Source organism: Caloenas nicobarica, chromosome 2 (genome assembly GCF_036013445.1).
Source record: "Caloenas nicobarica isolate bCalNic1 chromosome 2, bCalNic1.hap1, whole genome shotgun sequence".
NCBI lineage: Eukaryota > Metazoa > Chordata > Aves > Columbiformes > Columbidae > Caloenas > Caloenas nicobarica.
Genome location: NC_088246.1, coordinates 155,758,518 through 155,773,657, shown reverse-complemented (window position 1 = coordinate 155,773,657; position 15,140 = coordinate 155,758,518). Strand labels below are relative to the sequence as shown.

General features: G+C 36.9%; 1 protein-coding gene across 1 annotated transcript in view; it reads left to right on the top strand.

The window, feature by feature from the left end:
* Positions 1-15,140, top strand: part of ADCY8 (adenylate cyclase 8) — a 140,300-nt gene that overhangs the window by 110,672 nt on the left and 14,488 nt on the right. Inside the window, exons 9-13 of the mRNA XM_065627743.1 lie at positions 853-1,054; positions 4,537-4,626; positions 5,969-6,141; positions 9,064-9,145; positions 14,629-14,787. Coding sequence (XP_065483815.1) covers positions 853-1,054; positions 4,537-4,626; positions 5,969-6,141; positions 9,064-9,145; positions 14,629-14,787 — 706 coding nt within the window. The remainder of the gene's footprint in view (positions 1-852; positions 1,055-4,536; positions 4,627-5,968; positions 6,142-9,063; positions 9,146-14,628; positions 14,788-15,140) is intronic.

The following is a 15,140-nucleotide window of genomic DNA, read 5'->3' as shown; positions in this document are numbered from 1 at the left end:
GATGATCTCCAGAGGTCCTTTCCAACCCTAACCATTCTGTCGTTCTGTGATTCTGTGAACTGTCTATCCTGTGTACGCACTTAAAAATACATAATTAAGTGTCACATTCTCAAGAACAAAATTTGTAAGGTATGCCAAATGACATGTTTTATTTAAACATGGTTGGATCATAGAATACCTTTTCATCTGCTTTATATTTTAAAGGGCTTCCATGAAAACAGTAGATCAGTTATTTTGCTTTTTTAGAAACCAATGAAATTCTTAGTTGCAGTTGACCCACTATGAAATAAAATAAGGGGGATTTTTCATTTCTGTAATGACTTTATCCTGACTTATGCAAAAATCAGCCTGCGTTATTGCACTCACTTTAGATTCCGTGACCTTCAGCACACTACGAGTTTAAGACACTTGCGTTGTGCTGTATATAAAACAACACTCTCCTGAACTGCCTCCAAACTAGTCTGCTAGAGTGGGAACCAGCTCATTCATAAGTGGCATCAGGAACTTACAAACTGAATAGATTTGCTTCAAAAGAAATATAAGGGACAACCAAGTCCCAAAAGAAGGGACATTCCTGCCACTCAGATTCTGTATGGACAGACAGGGGCACTATCAATTATTTCCATGGCTTGTTTCTTCAACAGGAATTTCTCAGCAAGGAACCATGTGAAGCAATGGCAGAACTATAGAACATGAACAAATCTTAGCTTTCTCTGGCTTTTTTCTTAGACCAATTGTTTCAGATTTATGACAACTGACTTTTCCTAGTCTTAACCGTTTAGACATTTATTTTTATTAGCAGTAGTATTGTGCTGAGGTTTAATGCTGGGTTCTCTTTTTTTTTCTTCCCAGGGTGATACCAATGGTCATTCAGTTTTCTACTCTGATCATGCTGCACTCCGCTCTTGTGCTAATCACTACAGCAGAGGATTACAAATGTTTACCCTTAATGCTCCGGAAAACTTGCTGCTGGATTAATGAGACCTACCTGGCCAGGAATGTCATTATATTTGCATCCATTCTGATTAATTTTCTTGGAGCCATCATCAATATTGTAAGCTTATAGGGAACCAGGGAATTTTGTACAGGAAAAGATGATTTATGAATTATTAAACTTGCTACAGGACTTGCTAACTAATGTGTTTATAAGGCAGCTATGGTTTAAATGTAGAAGGCAAAGTACCACAGCTCCAGGAAATTCAGTCTCTGTTGCTTAAACTGTATATTTCTGAAATAGCTAATTATTTCTTCCTCATGAGTATCATCTATTTTTAAAACCCTTTGGCTACTTTCTGTTCAATATATCTACCCTTTGAGGACCATACTTTCTTAAAAACTGTCAGTCCAAGTAATGCTTATAGATATCAAATTCTTCATCTCCAGTTCTCCCATTAATTATATTGCTAAAAAAATGAGAAGTGTCAATGAACTCAGCAAATACCTTTAAAAAAGGACTAAGCAGAGCAAGCTGACCTAGTAACCACAGCATGTAAAAAGAAGTTAAGAAGTATAACTTCTAAACATACCTTGCCTTGCTCATTTAAAAAATTTTAAAGGGTTTAAAAAATCCTTTGGCCCAGGTTCACCTTAGCTAAGTACCAAAAAATAGGCACAGTTACTCTCAACTTTTTTATAAAGCTTATAAAGTCAGTGCAGATAAACAGACAAACATCCACCAACTGTTATTTTGATCATACTGGTCCCGATAAAGAGATTTTCTTCTTTCTACTGCCCACACTGATTTTAGTCTGGCTGGGCTCCTAGTATGCATATGTCCAATAAGACCCTAAAGTGTGATGAATCTAGAGCAAAGTTTATTAGTATATCTCACATATACTGATATATATCAATATATCTATATCATCAGTATACCTATATCATATATATGAGTGAGAAAATTCATGTACCAAGCTTTGCTTAGCAGTCGTGGTTAGAAAAAGATATTGGTAATTGAATATTGCAGGCCTGGCTCTGTACAATGTGCCATGGTATAAGAGTGGGGTCTTTGTAAGACATATGAAACAAATACAAATGCAATAGAGCCCTTATTATCTGGATGTCTTCAGAAATATGAGACAGCTTTGTATGAATTAGGCAGATTATCACATCAGACAACCTGGCAGGTGTTCAGGTCTGAGCCGAGAAGTAGGAAAGTATCTCACTGATAGATTAAAAGTAACATCTTCATCACTCTTCCCTCTTGCAGGGCACCTTTTGGCTATGGATGTAGCAGTTCTTTTTAATCTGAACTTTATTATTTGAAAAAATTTATTTCCTTCTAGATGAGTCCAAGAAAGCATCTAGTGACAGTAATAGCAGTAGCAACTGTAACAACACAACAGCAACAACAATTATCCTGTAATACTTAATAATAATTATGATTATTATATCATTACAGTAAGTATGCTGAAGTCTGATACTTCAAGGGTTTGCCTCATCTTTTGCTAACAGATATGAGATTTTATTACATTCTATTGCTCTCATTCTTCCATGGTTGAATTTGGATTGCAAATGTGCTAGGACACAAAGCATCGGTCTTGATTTTTTAGTGATATTGTGCAGTCATTGATAGGAGAGATAGCCAGACAAAGAAGAATGTAGCCACTGATTGCTATCCTTACAGAGAAAATACAAATACAGTAAATGACAGGAAAACTTCCTGAAGATAAGGACAGCCGCATATTATAATGTAGATCACTAAGGAGTATTGTAGAATTTAGTGGTTTTTAAATCAAATTTGACAAATATCTGTCAGGAAAGACTGTAGTGAAATTAATCTTGCTCTTGAAGATGACCTCCAAAGGGCTCTCCTACCAATTTGCTATGAATATGATAATAATGAGATTTCTCTCTGACTTCTTGTGGATTATTTTTTTAAGACTTTGTCCACTACAATTTTGTGGTATGGCTAATCCAAAAACAGTCAAAAGAAATATAATTCTTGTTACTGTCATACCAACATGCTTCTATAAGGCACTAAACAATTATATTTATTGTCATATATTCAGAATGGCAATGACTTGAGTCACCAAGTCCTGACCGCTACAGGAAACCATATATAACCTCGTAATTTCATATGTCAAAATCCTGCCATATTAATAGTTTAATTTTAACTACTTCCTGTACCCCAACAAAAAAAAAAAAAAAAAAAAATAAAAGCTTACTTTCATGAAGAATTGAACAAGGTTCCACAGCAGCCAGTAAGGCTCCATATAGTGGACTGCAGCATTCAGGAGGGACCTGCATGTATTTAACAACAGGTAGTGCAGCTCACCCTTAAGTTACATGCTTCTGCTGAATTCAAATTCACCCACTTGGAGGGGAAAAAGTCTCAGATGCTTTCTAACAACAGACATTAGGCTTTGCTTTCACCAGGGGGTCAAATGAGTCTTGTGGTTCTTTATATCAAGTGTATTCTTACTCTTGTAAAATGAGAATAAAGTTCCTGATCCTGAGGTTCTTTTAAAAAGATACCGAGAGTGGTTCTCATGGCTCTTTGTCCTGCAGAGAGGTGCTGTACAGCTCATAAACTTGCAGAAGGTACCATTAATTATCTGTTGTCACAGAGGACTGCACAGACAACCTAGAAAATGTTGCTGCATTGCAGAGATGACTGAATTGCTGAAAGAACAAACAAGAGAGTTCCAAGTTCAAAATTCATTAGAATTTAGTTATAAGAAACCAAGCCTCATTAAATAAACTCTCTAACTCTGTTGGTAAGACAGAGAGGGGAACTAGCTTGTACATACCAGGCTGATGAGATGACCTAGTGTAAACATCCAGATTGTATTATTATGTGTAACAGGAGACTCCATCTGCTTTAACTTTCAAAATATGAAATCATTAATGATTTTTTTTCCTGTGTTCTAAGACCATGATGTATGTTGCAACTCAGCACTGCCATTTTGTTTACATTTAATACAGTTGGTTTGAAATACCATTACAATGAATTCAGGTCACAACAGCAAAAGGCAGTATTACACTCTCAAAACAATTTTATCATGAATGAATTTTCATTCCTTTCTATTCTAGGCATCACAGTTGCAGTTCTGGGCCCACACTTCAAACCAATTTTGCATGATGCTATGGGATTTTGTCCCACACCTAGAAGGATAACACTGTCCATAGCAATGCAGCAGAAAAGTCCTGCTTGCAGACAAGTGCATACATGCAGTCTGATTTTATGCTCCCAATTTAATAATTTTTTCTATAGTTTATAGCGAAGTATAATCATTTAGAGAGTGTAATTCTTAAGAGTCCAACAGTCCTCTGGAATTCCCAGAGGAGGACCTCATCTTTCCCCTTTGGCAAGAGGATAGCATAGGAAAGCTACTCAGATGCTGAATGTCTGTAGCAGAAATAGCTCCCACTTTTCCATTTCATCTCCACAGCGTGTGTTCTTGCTGTCCATTTAGTCCCCAGCTGGGGAGCTGGCATGGAGAGCAGCAGGTCAGCCAGTTCCACCCCTGAATCCAGGCAGCCACAGAGTCATCAGTGCACAAAACAGCCCTGATTTTTTTTCTTCTTTCTTCACAGCTATGGTGTGATTTGGAGAAACCAGTAGCCCTGAAGAACCAGACGTTCAATTCGTCTGCATCTTTTCCGGACATCTGTTCCTATCCTGAGGTATTTCTGAGGGATGTTTGAATTTGAGACACGGATCCACAAAGGTTACATGGCAACCACTACCTGGACTCAATGACCTGTGTACTAGTGGTGCCCCAACAACACTGTGAAGCTGAACCTTTGCATCTACCCATATACTGATAGAAAAAGCAGAGGCGGGTTATAGAAGGAATTAATTTTATGGTCTACTGGGGCATTACAACCAAGTTTCAACCTTTGAACTTCATATAGAGTCTTTATGCTGGAGACACATCCGGCAATTTTTCAATGAACCTACTGCAATAAAACATACTACTTAGTTCATATGAAGCTAATGGAGACTGATACTTTTTACACAGCAAAGCCAGCAGTCATTCTGCTGTAGTTATTTCAAATTTGCATTTGGAGTAAAAAAAAAATCCTCTCTGTTGTGATCAAGCAGGCAACAAAATCAATGGGTTGACCATGTGCAGATAAAAGAAACATGTTGCTTAGAAAGTCGTATGGCAGTGTCATGATATTGCTGGCAGCATACGACAAATCGCAGGGATGCAAACTTTCCTACAGAGGAACTATATTAAAGAAAAACTACTCAGAAAAAAATGAATGCTATCTCTCCTAAAGCTGTATGATAAGACTTAATTTAAACTACATTTGGGCTGTGGGTGTTGATGTTGCTATTTTAAATCCAAATGGCTCATGGCCATGATTGTCATTCTACATCTTAGTATCAGTTGCATGGATTACATTTGACAGATGACTAATCATAGAGAAAAATGAGACGATGAAGAGATTAGAAAAAGAGATATGAATACAACTTCTAGGCATCTCATTTTAAGAGAGTAATGCAACTAATCTAGACCTGCAATATTAAAAAAAAAAAATCAAACCTGTGGCTTTATGCTCTCTTCAAGTAGCATAGGAAAAGTATTAAGGCAGGAATATGATTCTGACATCCTGATTAATGATGTCTTGCGGAAGTTGAGAATCCAAAACAGTATAAATTTTTTTCTTTCGGTTGACTTTTTATTAACAAACGACTACATGCTGCATCTCTCCTTTCCTCTTTTCACTGTACAGGATGCCCCTTCTCTTCCAATACAATGAAAATTATATTAAGGCTCAGAGAAGGATTTCTGCTAACATGGAGGTGCCATGCAAAATAAAGAATTTGTAATTTCACATTCTGTTTTAGCAAAACTTTTATTTTTAAAGTGCCTTGTACCCTAAGAAGACAGCTGAGCACTGAAATCCAGAGCAATTTTTTTTATACTTCTGATCACTCAAGCATTTATGTAGATATTTATGGAGTGAATAGGTAGTAACTGATCACTGAAAGTAACCATTGCTATTTTCTCTTCAGTATTTTGTCTTCACTGGAGTGCTGGCAATGGTAACTTGTGCAGTATTTCTTCGTCTCAACTCTGTCCTGAAGCTGGCAGTACTTCTCATCATGATCGCAATCTATTCTCTGCTGACTGAGACCGTTTATGCTTCCCTTTTTCTGCAATACGACAACTTAAACCACAATGGAGAGTAAGTGTTCACAGTCCCCTTCAGGAACTGCTTTTTAATACGGTAGTGGGTCAAGTCTTGCCAGAGTATACACTATTGGATAACACCATAGTAAAGTATGGAGTGATGGCTGCAAGAGGCAATGACTAATCCAAAAAGATTTATAGTGTGATTCTTCCTCAGGATTTTTTTTTTTAAATGCTCATTTCATGAGGACTTTTAAATATTGAGCAGGTTTTATCTCTTATGTCTCCGTTAGTCCATCCAAGTTACTAAAAATATGCAGTACAATGCATATATATTGGTTGCTTCTATTCTCGAAAATTCCAGAGATACCTATTCAAACTCTCACCTGAATTTAAGAAAACAGGAATGAACAATTGATTTTTTTAGGGGCAGGGTTTTAACTGTATAAATTTCAAACTGTAACATGTAGTTGTGAAAGGTGTAAGGAATACAGAGATGATTCCATTTTGTAGGAGGGCATTACAAGATGAGATTCTTCCTTTCAGGCTTCCTTCCCAGCAAGAGGGGTTGAAGAGGAAGACAGAAGAGCCACAGTAATTTGTAGCAGAGTCAGAGGGCACTAAGTGTTTCAGTAACTGAATCTAGCGCAGCAGTGATTTAGCTCATTCAGAAAAACACTCCTTCAGTCTTTTGTACCAATTTAGTATTGCAGATGCTTCTGCTTGTAAGTGTGTGCCAGATTAAGATCCTCTGAATGACACAACAGATTTGCAGTGGAATTGATTCACACAACAGCCACATCTTTACACATAATAAGGCTCTGCAAGCATATCTTTCCTTGCTAGCTTCCTACCGTAGCAACGTACTAAATATTTGGGATGCAATTCCTTTTACTAGTGTTAGTTATGCTCTTACAGACTAATGATGTGACATTTAGCATATTCACAGCAGAGCCCAGCAAGTATGACGAATGACAGTAAACAATACTTCGGCCAAGTAACTAGAAGGAGAAATCATTATCATTTTCTTTTGTTTTTGTCATTAATCAAGCATGGCAAAGAAAGATACTCTATTGTGTGAAAATCTTAGACAATTCAAAGTAGTTTCTATTCCCCATGTCAGTAAAACTGTCCAGTGACTTTTATCACAGAGAGTAAGAAAGATAGGAATATCCTCTAGAATAACCAACAGCCCAGGATGTAGCAAACAGCTGAGATGCTCCATGTCAAGGGCAAGGATCTGAACTTCAGCTCCAACATTAGCGAGCATGAGGTTCAAGGATGTGTGCCCAGAAACTTACCTGTTTTCTTAGCTATACCAATTAGTTGAATAAAAGGTTTTGCAACTCCCTAAGAAACTCATCTAGCTCATATATTTGTGGCTATAGCTACATTATCGAAATATGTAAAAACAAACTATTTCATAACTGAGACCTTAACCAGCATACAGGGGGTCCTTCTGGAATGAAATCTTTGGGAGATTGTGTTTCAAACAACTTCAAAATGGGAAACATTTGAATTCCAAAATATTTACAGACGACAAAGATGCTTTCTGCCTGTCTTTTTCTCTCTACTGATGACTCATCTCACAGTGGTACATTCCTCACAGTAAATTCTTCATTAAGGTCCACAAAGTCAGTTCTGTTAGCTCTCTCACAAGAAAGTTTCCATTTGGTTTAGTCTCCATCAAGCTCCAACCTTTATCTCTAGTTTCTCTGTCCTCCTGTGACAAATATCACCTGATCTATTTTCAGAATTACTGTGGTAAATGGATTTGGAGTAGGGACTTTATTCTTAGATCTCGAGGTAGACAGAAGAGTTTATAAAAGTGTCTTCTCTTCCAGTTTCTGCTTCTTGTTTACTTTTTTCACAACTTCCAGCTTTAGGCACCTCTTAACCATTTCCTCATCTTTCCTCATCTCCTTTCAACAAAATAATTGTCAAGTATCCATGTTGCATTTGCATCCAAATTTAGTTCTTTCTCCCTTTTGTTTTACTATAAGATTTGCCCTACCAGTTCCTCAACATCTCCATGTATGTCTCTCCTCCTGGGAAACATGCTTTTTTAAACTCCCTGGTATTACAGAGATACTCACTTTCTTCAGTTTCATCACCTTTCCACATAACATATTCCTTCCCCTGTTTGAAACCCACTTTAACTGCTCTGGACCCCTTTCACCTTATTTTGTCACACTTTGTTCATTCTCCACACACATCACATCAGCCATTTTATACAGTGGATTTCATACACTCAGTACCTTCTTGGCTCATCTTCATTGCTTCCCTATTATCTGCAAGAGTTTCCTTTACATCCCCTGTCATAGGCAGACATTTCTTCTCTGCTCTCCCCTTTGTGGCTTAGTAAAACCAGTCTGAATCACTGTATGCCCTTTTTTTGGTTCCTCTTTGATCCAGACCTCCTTCTTTAACTCACCTGTCATCTTCTCAAAACTCTTCTCACAATATGCGGATGTTTAACTTTCAACACCTGCCTTGGGGTCCGTCTTTTGTCTCCAGGCCCATTCATTGGGCTTCTACCTTAACAATCTTGACGCTTCCCTTTCTCAGCTCCAGTCTCAACATTTCGCATCCAGATCTCACCTCCTGTACTCTGCAGAGGCTGTGGTGTTTATGGTTGTTTACAAAGCTGCAGGAACAAAGAATGACTTGACACATAGCTGGCATATCACATATGAAACAAAAAGATCATCACCTTCTGCGTACCTACTGTAGGCTACAATTTAGTTATTTAAGTAATTAGTCTCCAAACAGTCAGCACTCAAATTAAACTCCTGTTCACTTGAACTAACTATTGCTAAGTTAAACTTTCAAATACAGGGGATTTTTTTAAAGAATAACAAGAAGTACCAGGGTGCACAATGAAAGGAAAATTTTGGACAATTCTGAACAATAGTACTGACAAATCAATAACTATATTTTACTTCTTTTTTTTTTTTTTTTTTTTTTTTTTTTCCAGCACAGACTTCCTGGGCACAAAGGAGGCATCTTTACTACTGATGGCAATGTTCCTTTTAGCCGTATTTTACCATGGTCAACAGGTAATGCAAACATTTACTTTAACCGTTCCCTGTATCACTTGCAATTGCAGGATGTGACAATAATTACTTTCAAAATACCAACTGCCTTTTTATCCACTTGAGCATATGACCTTTAACAATTTAATAAACCATGTGTAGAATCTGATTAAAGAAAGACCACATCTGACACTGCCTAGCATTCTTAAAGAACATGTGCAATATTATATTCAGTAATATACAAGTTATGCTACATTTTCTAATAGAAATTAAAGGAACAAACTGGACTTCTTTTATCTTAGGTACATGTGCAATTCTAGTGACGTCTGACTGCTTCAGTGCATTGAGTACGCATAAAACCAAAATGAAGAAAGGGAATAACAAACAGTAGATAATAAAACTCCCATGAAATAGCTTTGTAAGTTCATAGATGAAAAACACTATATTTGAGGAAATGAGGAAAATTTGTGGTTAAGCACCAACACTAACTTATTTGGGTCATGGACCATTTGCAAGAATTCTATCATGTGGACCTAGATCATAACCAGGATTTTGGGGTCTCGGAGCTTTAGGACCAATAGCCTTGAGGAGGAACTGAGAAACCAGGTGTTTCACAAATCCATAAACAGTGCACAGGGAGACTAAAGTGTGACAAAATAAGATTCAAAACAACAAATTCATTGAGTAAAAGTCACCTAAAGCAGGGTGTTTTCTCCACCGCTTCTGGTGGGCAACCTCTAGGCTGCTGCACATCAAACGTATTGACTTCATGCAGTTTCAGGCAAACAGGACAACTGCATTAAAGGCAGCAGAAACAACAATTGCCTTTAGACATTGTCCTGCGTGTTGAACTTCTTTAAAGATTTTCCCTTCAAGAACATTAGGCTGATTAGTATCATCATTTCTCAATCCTAATTCTAGTGAGACAATAGGAGAGGAATGTTGCTGTGATGAGTAACACAATATTATACACTTAATTACATTATTACAGTAACTTCTCAGTCATGCGGGTACCTACATGCTCCATTCCTTCCACGGGAAAGCAATAAAGCAAGCAAGACCTACATATTCTAGAAATTTTATTCCTTCTTATCTTTTTTTTTTTGAGGAAATCAGGAATGTGTGAATAAAGTAAATGGGATGAAATCCACTTTGTGCCTAGATTTAAGTTTAATGGAAAACAAGGTACTTTGACATATCTTTATCAAGACATAAAGCTCATTTAGGAAAAACATGCAACAAATAAGAACTGAATATCCCAAATTTGTGTATAAGCCTTACAGTATTCCCAATGATTCTTAACATAGGCAAAGATACAAATCTAAAGGTTGGGAATGGTCTCAAGTGAGAGTACGTACTAAGACAAAACACTAAAGGAATTCAAGTAGAGCAAAGATTAGGCAGAATCCAGGCAATGTTCTTCAGAATCACAATTCTGAGTCTGTCTTCTACATAAGCCTCATCTGGGATGTTTAAGACTATTTTCCAGCCTAGAGGCCTGTTAGCACAACACAGTATTTTTCCATCCTGTTTATCTTCCTTGTTCCATAAAACAGGGTAGCTGTACTCAAACTGCCCTTGGAAATGGTCCCTGAGATGTGCTAACTCCTGCATCTTCTCCCAAACGATTCATAGGACCACTATATCACTTTAACAATATCCAACAGCAATGCCCAGGAACGTTTCCTTGTATTGTTTAATTTCCTATTATAGACTTAACCTGAATGTCTCTGTATAAATACAAACTCAAAATATATATAAAAATTTTGTCCAGAGAACATTAAAAAATTCGCTTCAGTAGTCTGAACTGATGGGGAGCGCAGTAAATCCAATAAAGTTGTCTTCCAGCACAGCTTTGCTTCTCACAAATTGCAAAAGTATTCTGAAGTAGAATATCTTATAATTTGCTTCATTTTGAAATGATTTACAAAAGAGATGACTTTTGCAAGATCAAGCTTATAGACCTTTAATTTCTGAACAAATAACTACTGTTTTTACCCATTATGATTTGAAGTTAATCACTACTTTTGCACCCAGAATTTTAAGTTAGATTCAACAAAAAGTTGTGTGAGACTGTCTAATCAGACTCAGAGCTTTCTTAAAATCTTACTTGTAGTTCAGCAAATGAGAGCCTCTGGTGTTCAGGGTCTTTGGTGTTAATCCCTTAATTAAAAGTAGTTGTGTTACTGTTACGTGACATCAGGCTAAATGACTAATTCCCTATTAGAAATTACATTTCATCTGGAAGCACATTTTTTTAAACACAAGTGAAATATTATACAAGTGTTTCTGCAAACTAAAGTCGACATGAAGCACATGACATAAAGTACATGACAGAAGCGTTGTGGGTAATGTTGAGGCTGGACTTATTCTTTTGTAAAATACACTCATTTATTACTTGATCTTTTAAATGAGGGAAGTAGAACATTCTGTATAAATATAAACTATTCCTCAAAACCTTATCAAATGGAGAAAGGACTGACATCCCTACACAGCAATTTATCTGCAACAAACATGAACCCCTGAACCTTCTTCATGCTTAGGAAAAATGGGAGTAATGAGGAAATGCGAAGAAGGGATTGATCCAGTTGAAAAAGAAAAAGAGAGGAAGAGACATAACTAATTCTGTCATTATGCTTCAGGTCTCTTCATTATCCTTTCATAGAATCATAGCATCATAGAATCGTTACAGCTGGAAGATACCCTCAGGATCAAGTCCAACCATAACCTAACCTAACTCTAGCACTAAACCATGTCCCTAAGAACCTCACCTTTTAAACCCCTCCAGGGATGGTGACTCCACCACTTTCCTGGGCAGCCTGTTCCAATGCCTGACAACCCTTTCCAGGAAGATTTTTTTCCTAAAAATTTTTTTCCTATTCAGATTTTAGTGAAGGGAAGAAAGGATATTTGCTTGTTTTATCTGGAGTTAGACTGGTTTTGGTGGTTGAAAGTGCCCCTTTGGGATGCAAATACTCTTTTCTTGTTCTTTAATGAAAAATACTTTGTCCCTCAAACTCTTACCTTGTGCTTTCCTTGCGTGTAGCAATTGTCTGCAGAGAGATTGGTTTGTACAGCATTTAGAGGACAAAGGTAGCATTAGGCTTTCTGTGTAATACATCTTCCTCATTTTCTTCACTCACTACTGGAAATAAGAGTGTTTTGTAGAGCTACATATCAGGGCAAGAAAACCTGAACATTTTAAGATTTATGTTGCAGACAGTCATTTTTATTAGCACCGCTGTGCCCGGGAACATTTTTTACACAGTCAAAAAATCAACTCAAAACTCAAAACTCAAACCTATAATTTTGCTAGTTTTAACAAATATCAGAACTTAGTAAAGCACCTTCTTAAAACTTTCTATTTTCAAACCTCATATGTAGCACACATTTTTATCTCCGAACTGACAGTGTCATCTCAGTTGTCCATTGATGTTGCAAGAAAAATATTTTTGTTACAATGTGATTATAAATAACCAGAATGACATTATCTAAAACAGAAAGATTAGCTGTTGCTATTCTGAGCTAGGTTTAGAGATGTGAATTTTTCCTGTACTGCAGCATAAAAAAAATCAGCTGTGAAAAACTGTACTGAGGATTTTTGCAAAGCTATCATGGTAGTACATTAAATATGTGAAACATCAAAGAACTCAGAATCCACCAGCAGCTCCTGCTCCAAGCCAACCTGGAAAATACCTTTAGAACTCCTTGTGAAGTTATAGTCAATGTTGCCTTCTCAGTCAGCTGGTAGAGATAAAAGTCAGTTATCATCTGATATTGGCTCTGTCTTCCAGCACAAATGGCTGAAGGAAACTGAAAAATGTTGAAAAAAATTATTTAAAAATACTTTCTCCTGACAGTTTTTTTGGTGTAGTTAATTTAGAGAATTAATAGCCACAAGACAGAAAATTGAATATTAGAACTAGAAAAGAGATTGTTTATAAAGGTGGCAATAGCATCCAGAGGGCAAGTAAATCACTGCTAAATTGCATACAAACTTTGGTAGTTTATTTCAAGCCAGGGTTTCTTTTAGTTTTTAAGAGGTAAGCTCCCTTGAGTACAGTCAGCCTGTAAGCTCCCTTGCAAGGTGCTTTGCATTCTCTTCTGAACCATCACCATTGGCCACTGATGATGATGAAAAGTGTGAACAAAATGAGTCATTGAACAATGCCTGACTCCCTCTTAGTCACTCCCACCCACTGCAGGTTTGCCCTTTATTTCAGCTTGATACATGACTTATATCCCAACCACTTCCTTAATCCCAGCACCTTTTGGCAAAATATTTGATGTCTCTCTCAATTGTAAAATTCATTTATTTGCTGGTATATTATGCTTCTCTTCTGCGCCTTTGATTATTATCTCTGGTTAGAGCATCTCAAGACTCACAAAAATATTTGCTCTTTCAGTTTACTGCACACAGATATATATCCATCATTTTCAGCAAGGCTATATCTTAACAAGTCACCCCTTGTGCAAGCTACAGTATCTGCCTACCTTAAAAACGGATTAAATCTATCTATTAGTGTAATGTACCAAAAATTCTGGGAGTGTTGGTCTTGTCCATGTGCTGACCCACATGCCTCTCAGGCAAATAGCATGATGTTTCAACATGTTCCCCACTTCAGCTAGCAGACAGTTGCCATTTATGTATGTATGAATATATATTTACATGTATTTATATAAAAATACACAATACACATATATATGCATATATAGGCTGTGCAGGAATCTTCCTTTTTTTTTTTTTTTCTGTACATATACAGCACTGAAAATCAATTGACTTTGGTTTGTAGCTGAGGGTATCAGGCACTGCCACTGTGCATGTTCTAAATTGCCAATGCAGACTCTGGATCCACATCAGGGACAGCGTATTTGAGGGGCTATCAGACAGCATGTCTTTCACTATATTTAAAGGACTTAAATGACACATAGTTCATGTCCAGGCAGTAGAAATACCTCATTTTGGTGCCACAAATTTGGAAGTCTTCTATGGGACTGTGTGGGGCTGTTATATATATTTTTGCTGAAAGATGTTCATCCTTGAGAAATAAACTACTTGTCTGTGCAAAGTGTTTAGAATGACCCTTGCGCTATTTTCTTATGAAACCTATTTCATTTGAAAATGCGTATGAAAAGAGGAACATATTTATTTCATACTGATACCAATATCTTCCAATACCTTATCTCCTGTCTGATTCTATTACCTAACTAATAAAGAGTTGTTTAAAAGGAAAATAATTTTGTGACACTTTCTAGCCACTAACTATAGCAGTAATATGGCAAATATTATTTTACCTAAGGTTCCTGTGAGACACTCACCATACACAAGGCAAAGAAATAACCTCTTTTTCTGGCAATGAAGTCAAATTACTTCAGAGTCAAAGAGCTTCAGCAGCACTGAAGGCAGTTACATGGCAGGAGCAGCCTGACCAGGATGACAACACAGTCTCTACTCTTACCTTATCAGATTTTATTTTTTGACTTTTTTTTCCTTTCTGGAACTACAGCTTGAATATACAGCAAGGCTGGATTTTCTGTGGCGTGTTCAAGCAAAAGAAGAAATCAATGAAATGAAGGAATTAAGGGAACACAATGAAAATATGCTGCGGAATATTTTGCCCAGTCACGTTGCCCGTCACTTCCTGGAGAAGGATCGGGATAATGAAGTATGCATCAGTTTTATTTCTGATACTTTTTTCTAATTAGCAAAATAAAAACAAATCTGCTAGGAAATTGTTAGAACTTAGTTCTCAATAAGATTCTTTACACAAATACTGCCAATATTTGGCATTTGTTTCACATTAAAAAAACATTCATGATTAAAGTAAAGCGTTCTGCACTTCTGCAACCACATCTGGAACAGTGTTTCCAGGTTCAGGCTCACCAGTAGGAGACACATGGACGTATTGGAGCAAGTCTAGCCGAGGGACACCAAGATGATTAAGAGATTGGGGGACATGGCTTATGAGGAGAGGCTAAGAAAAATGAGTTTGTTCAAACGTAAGAGGAAAAGGCTGAA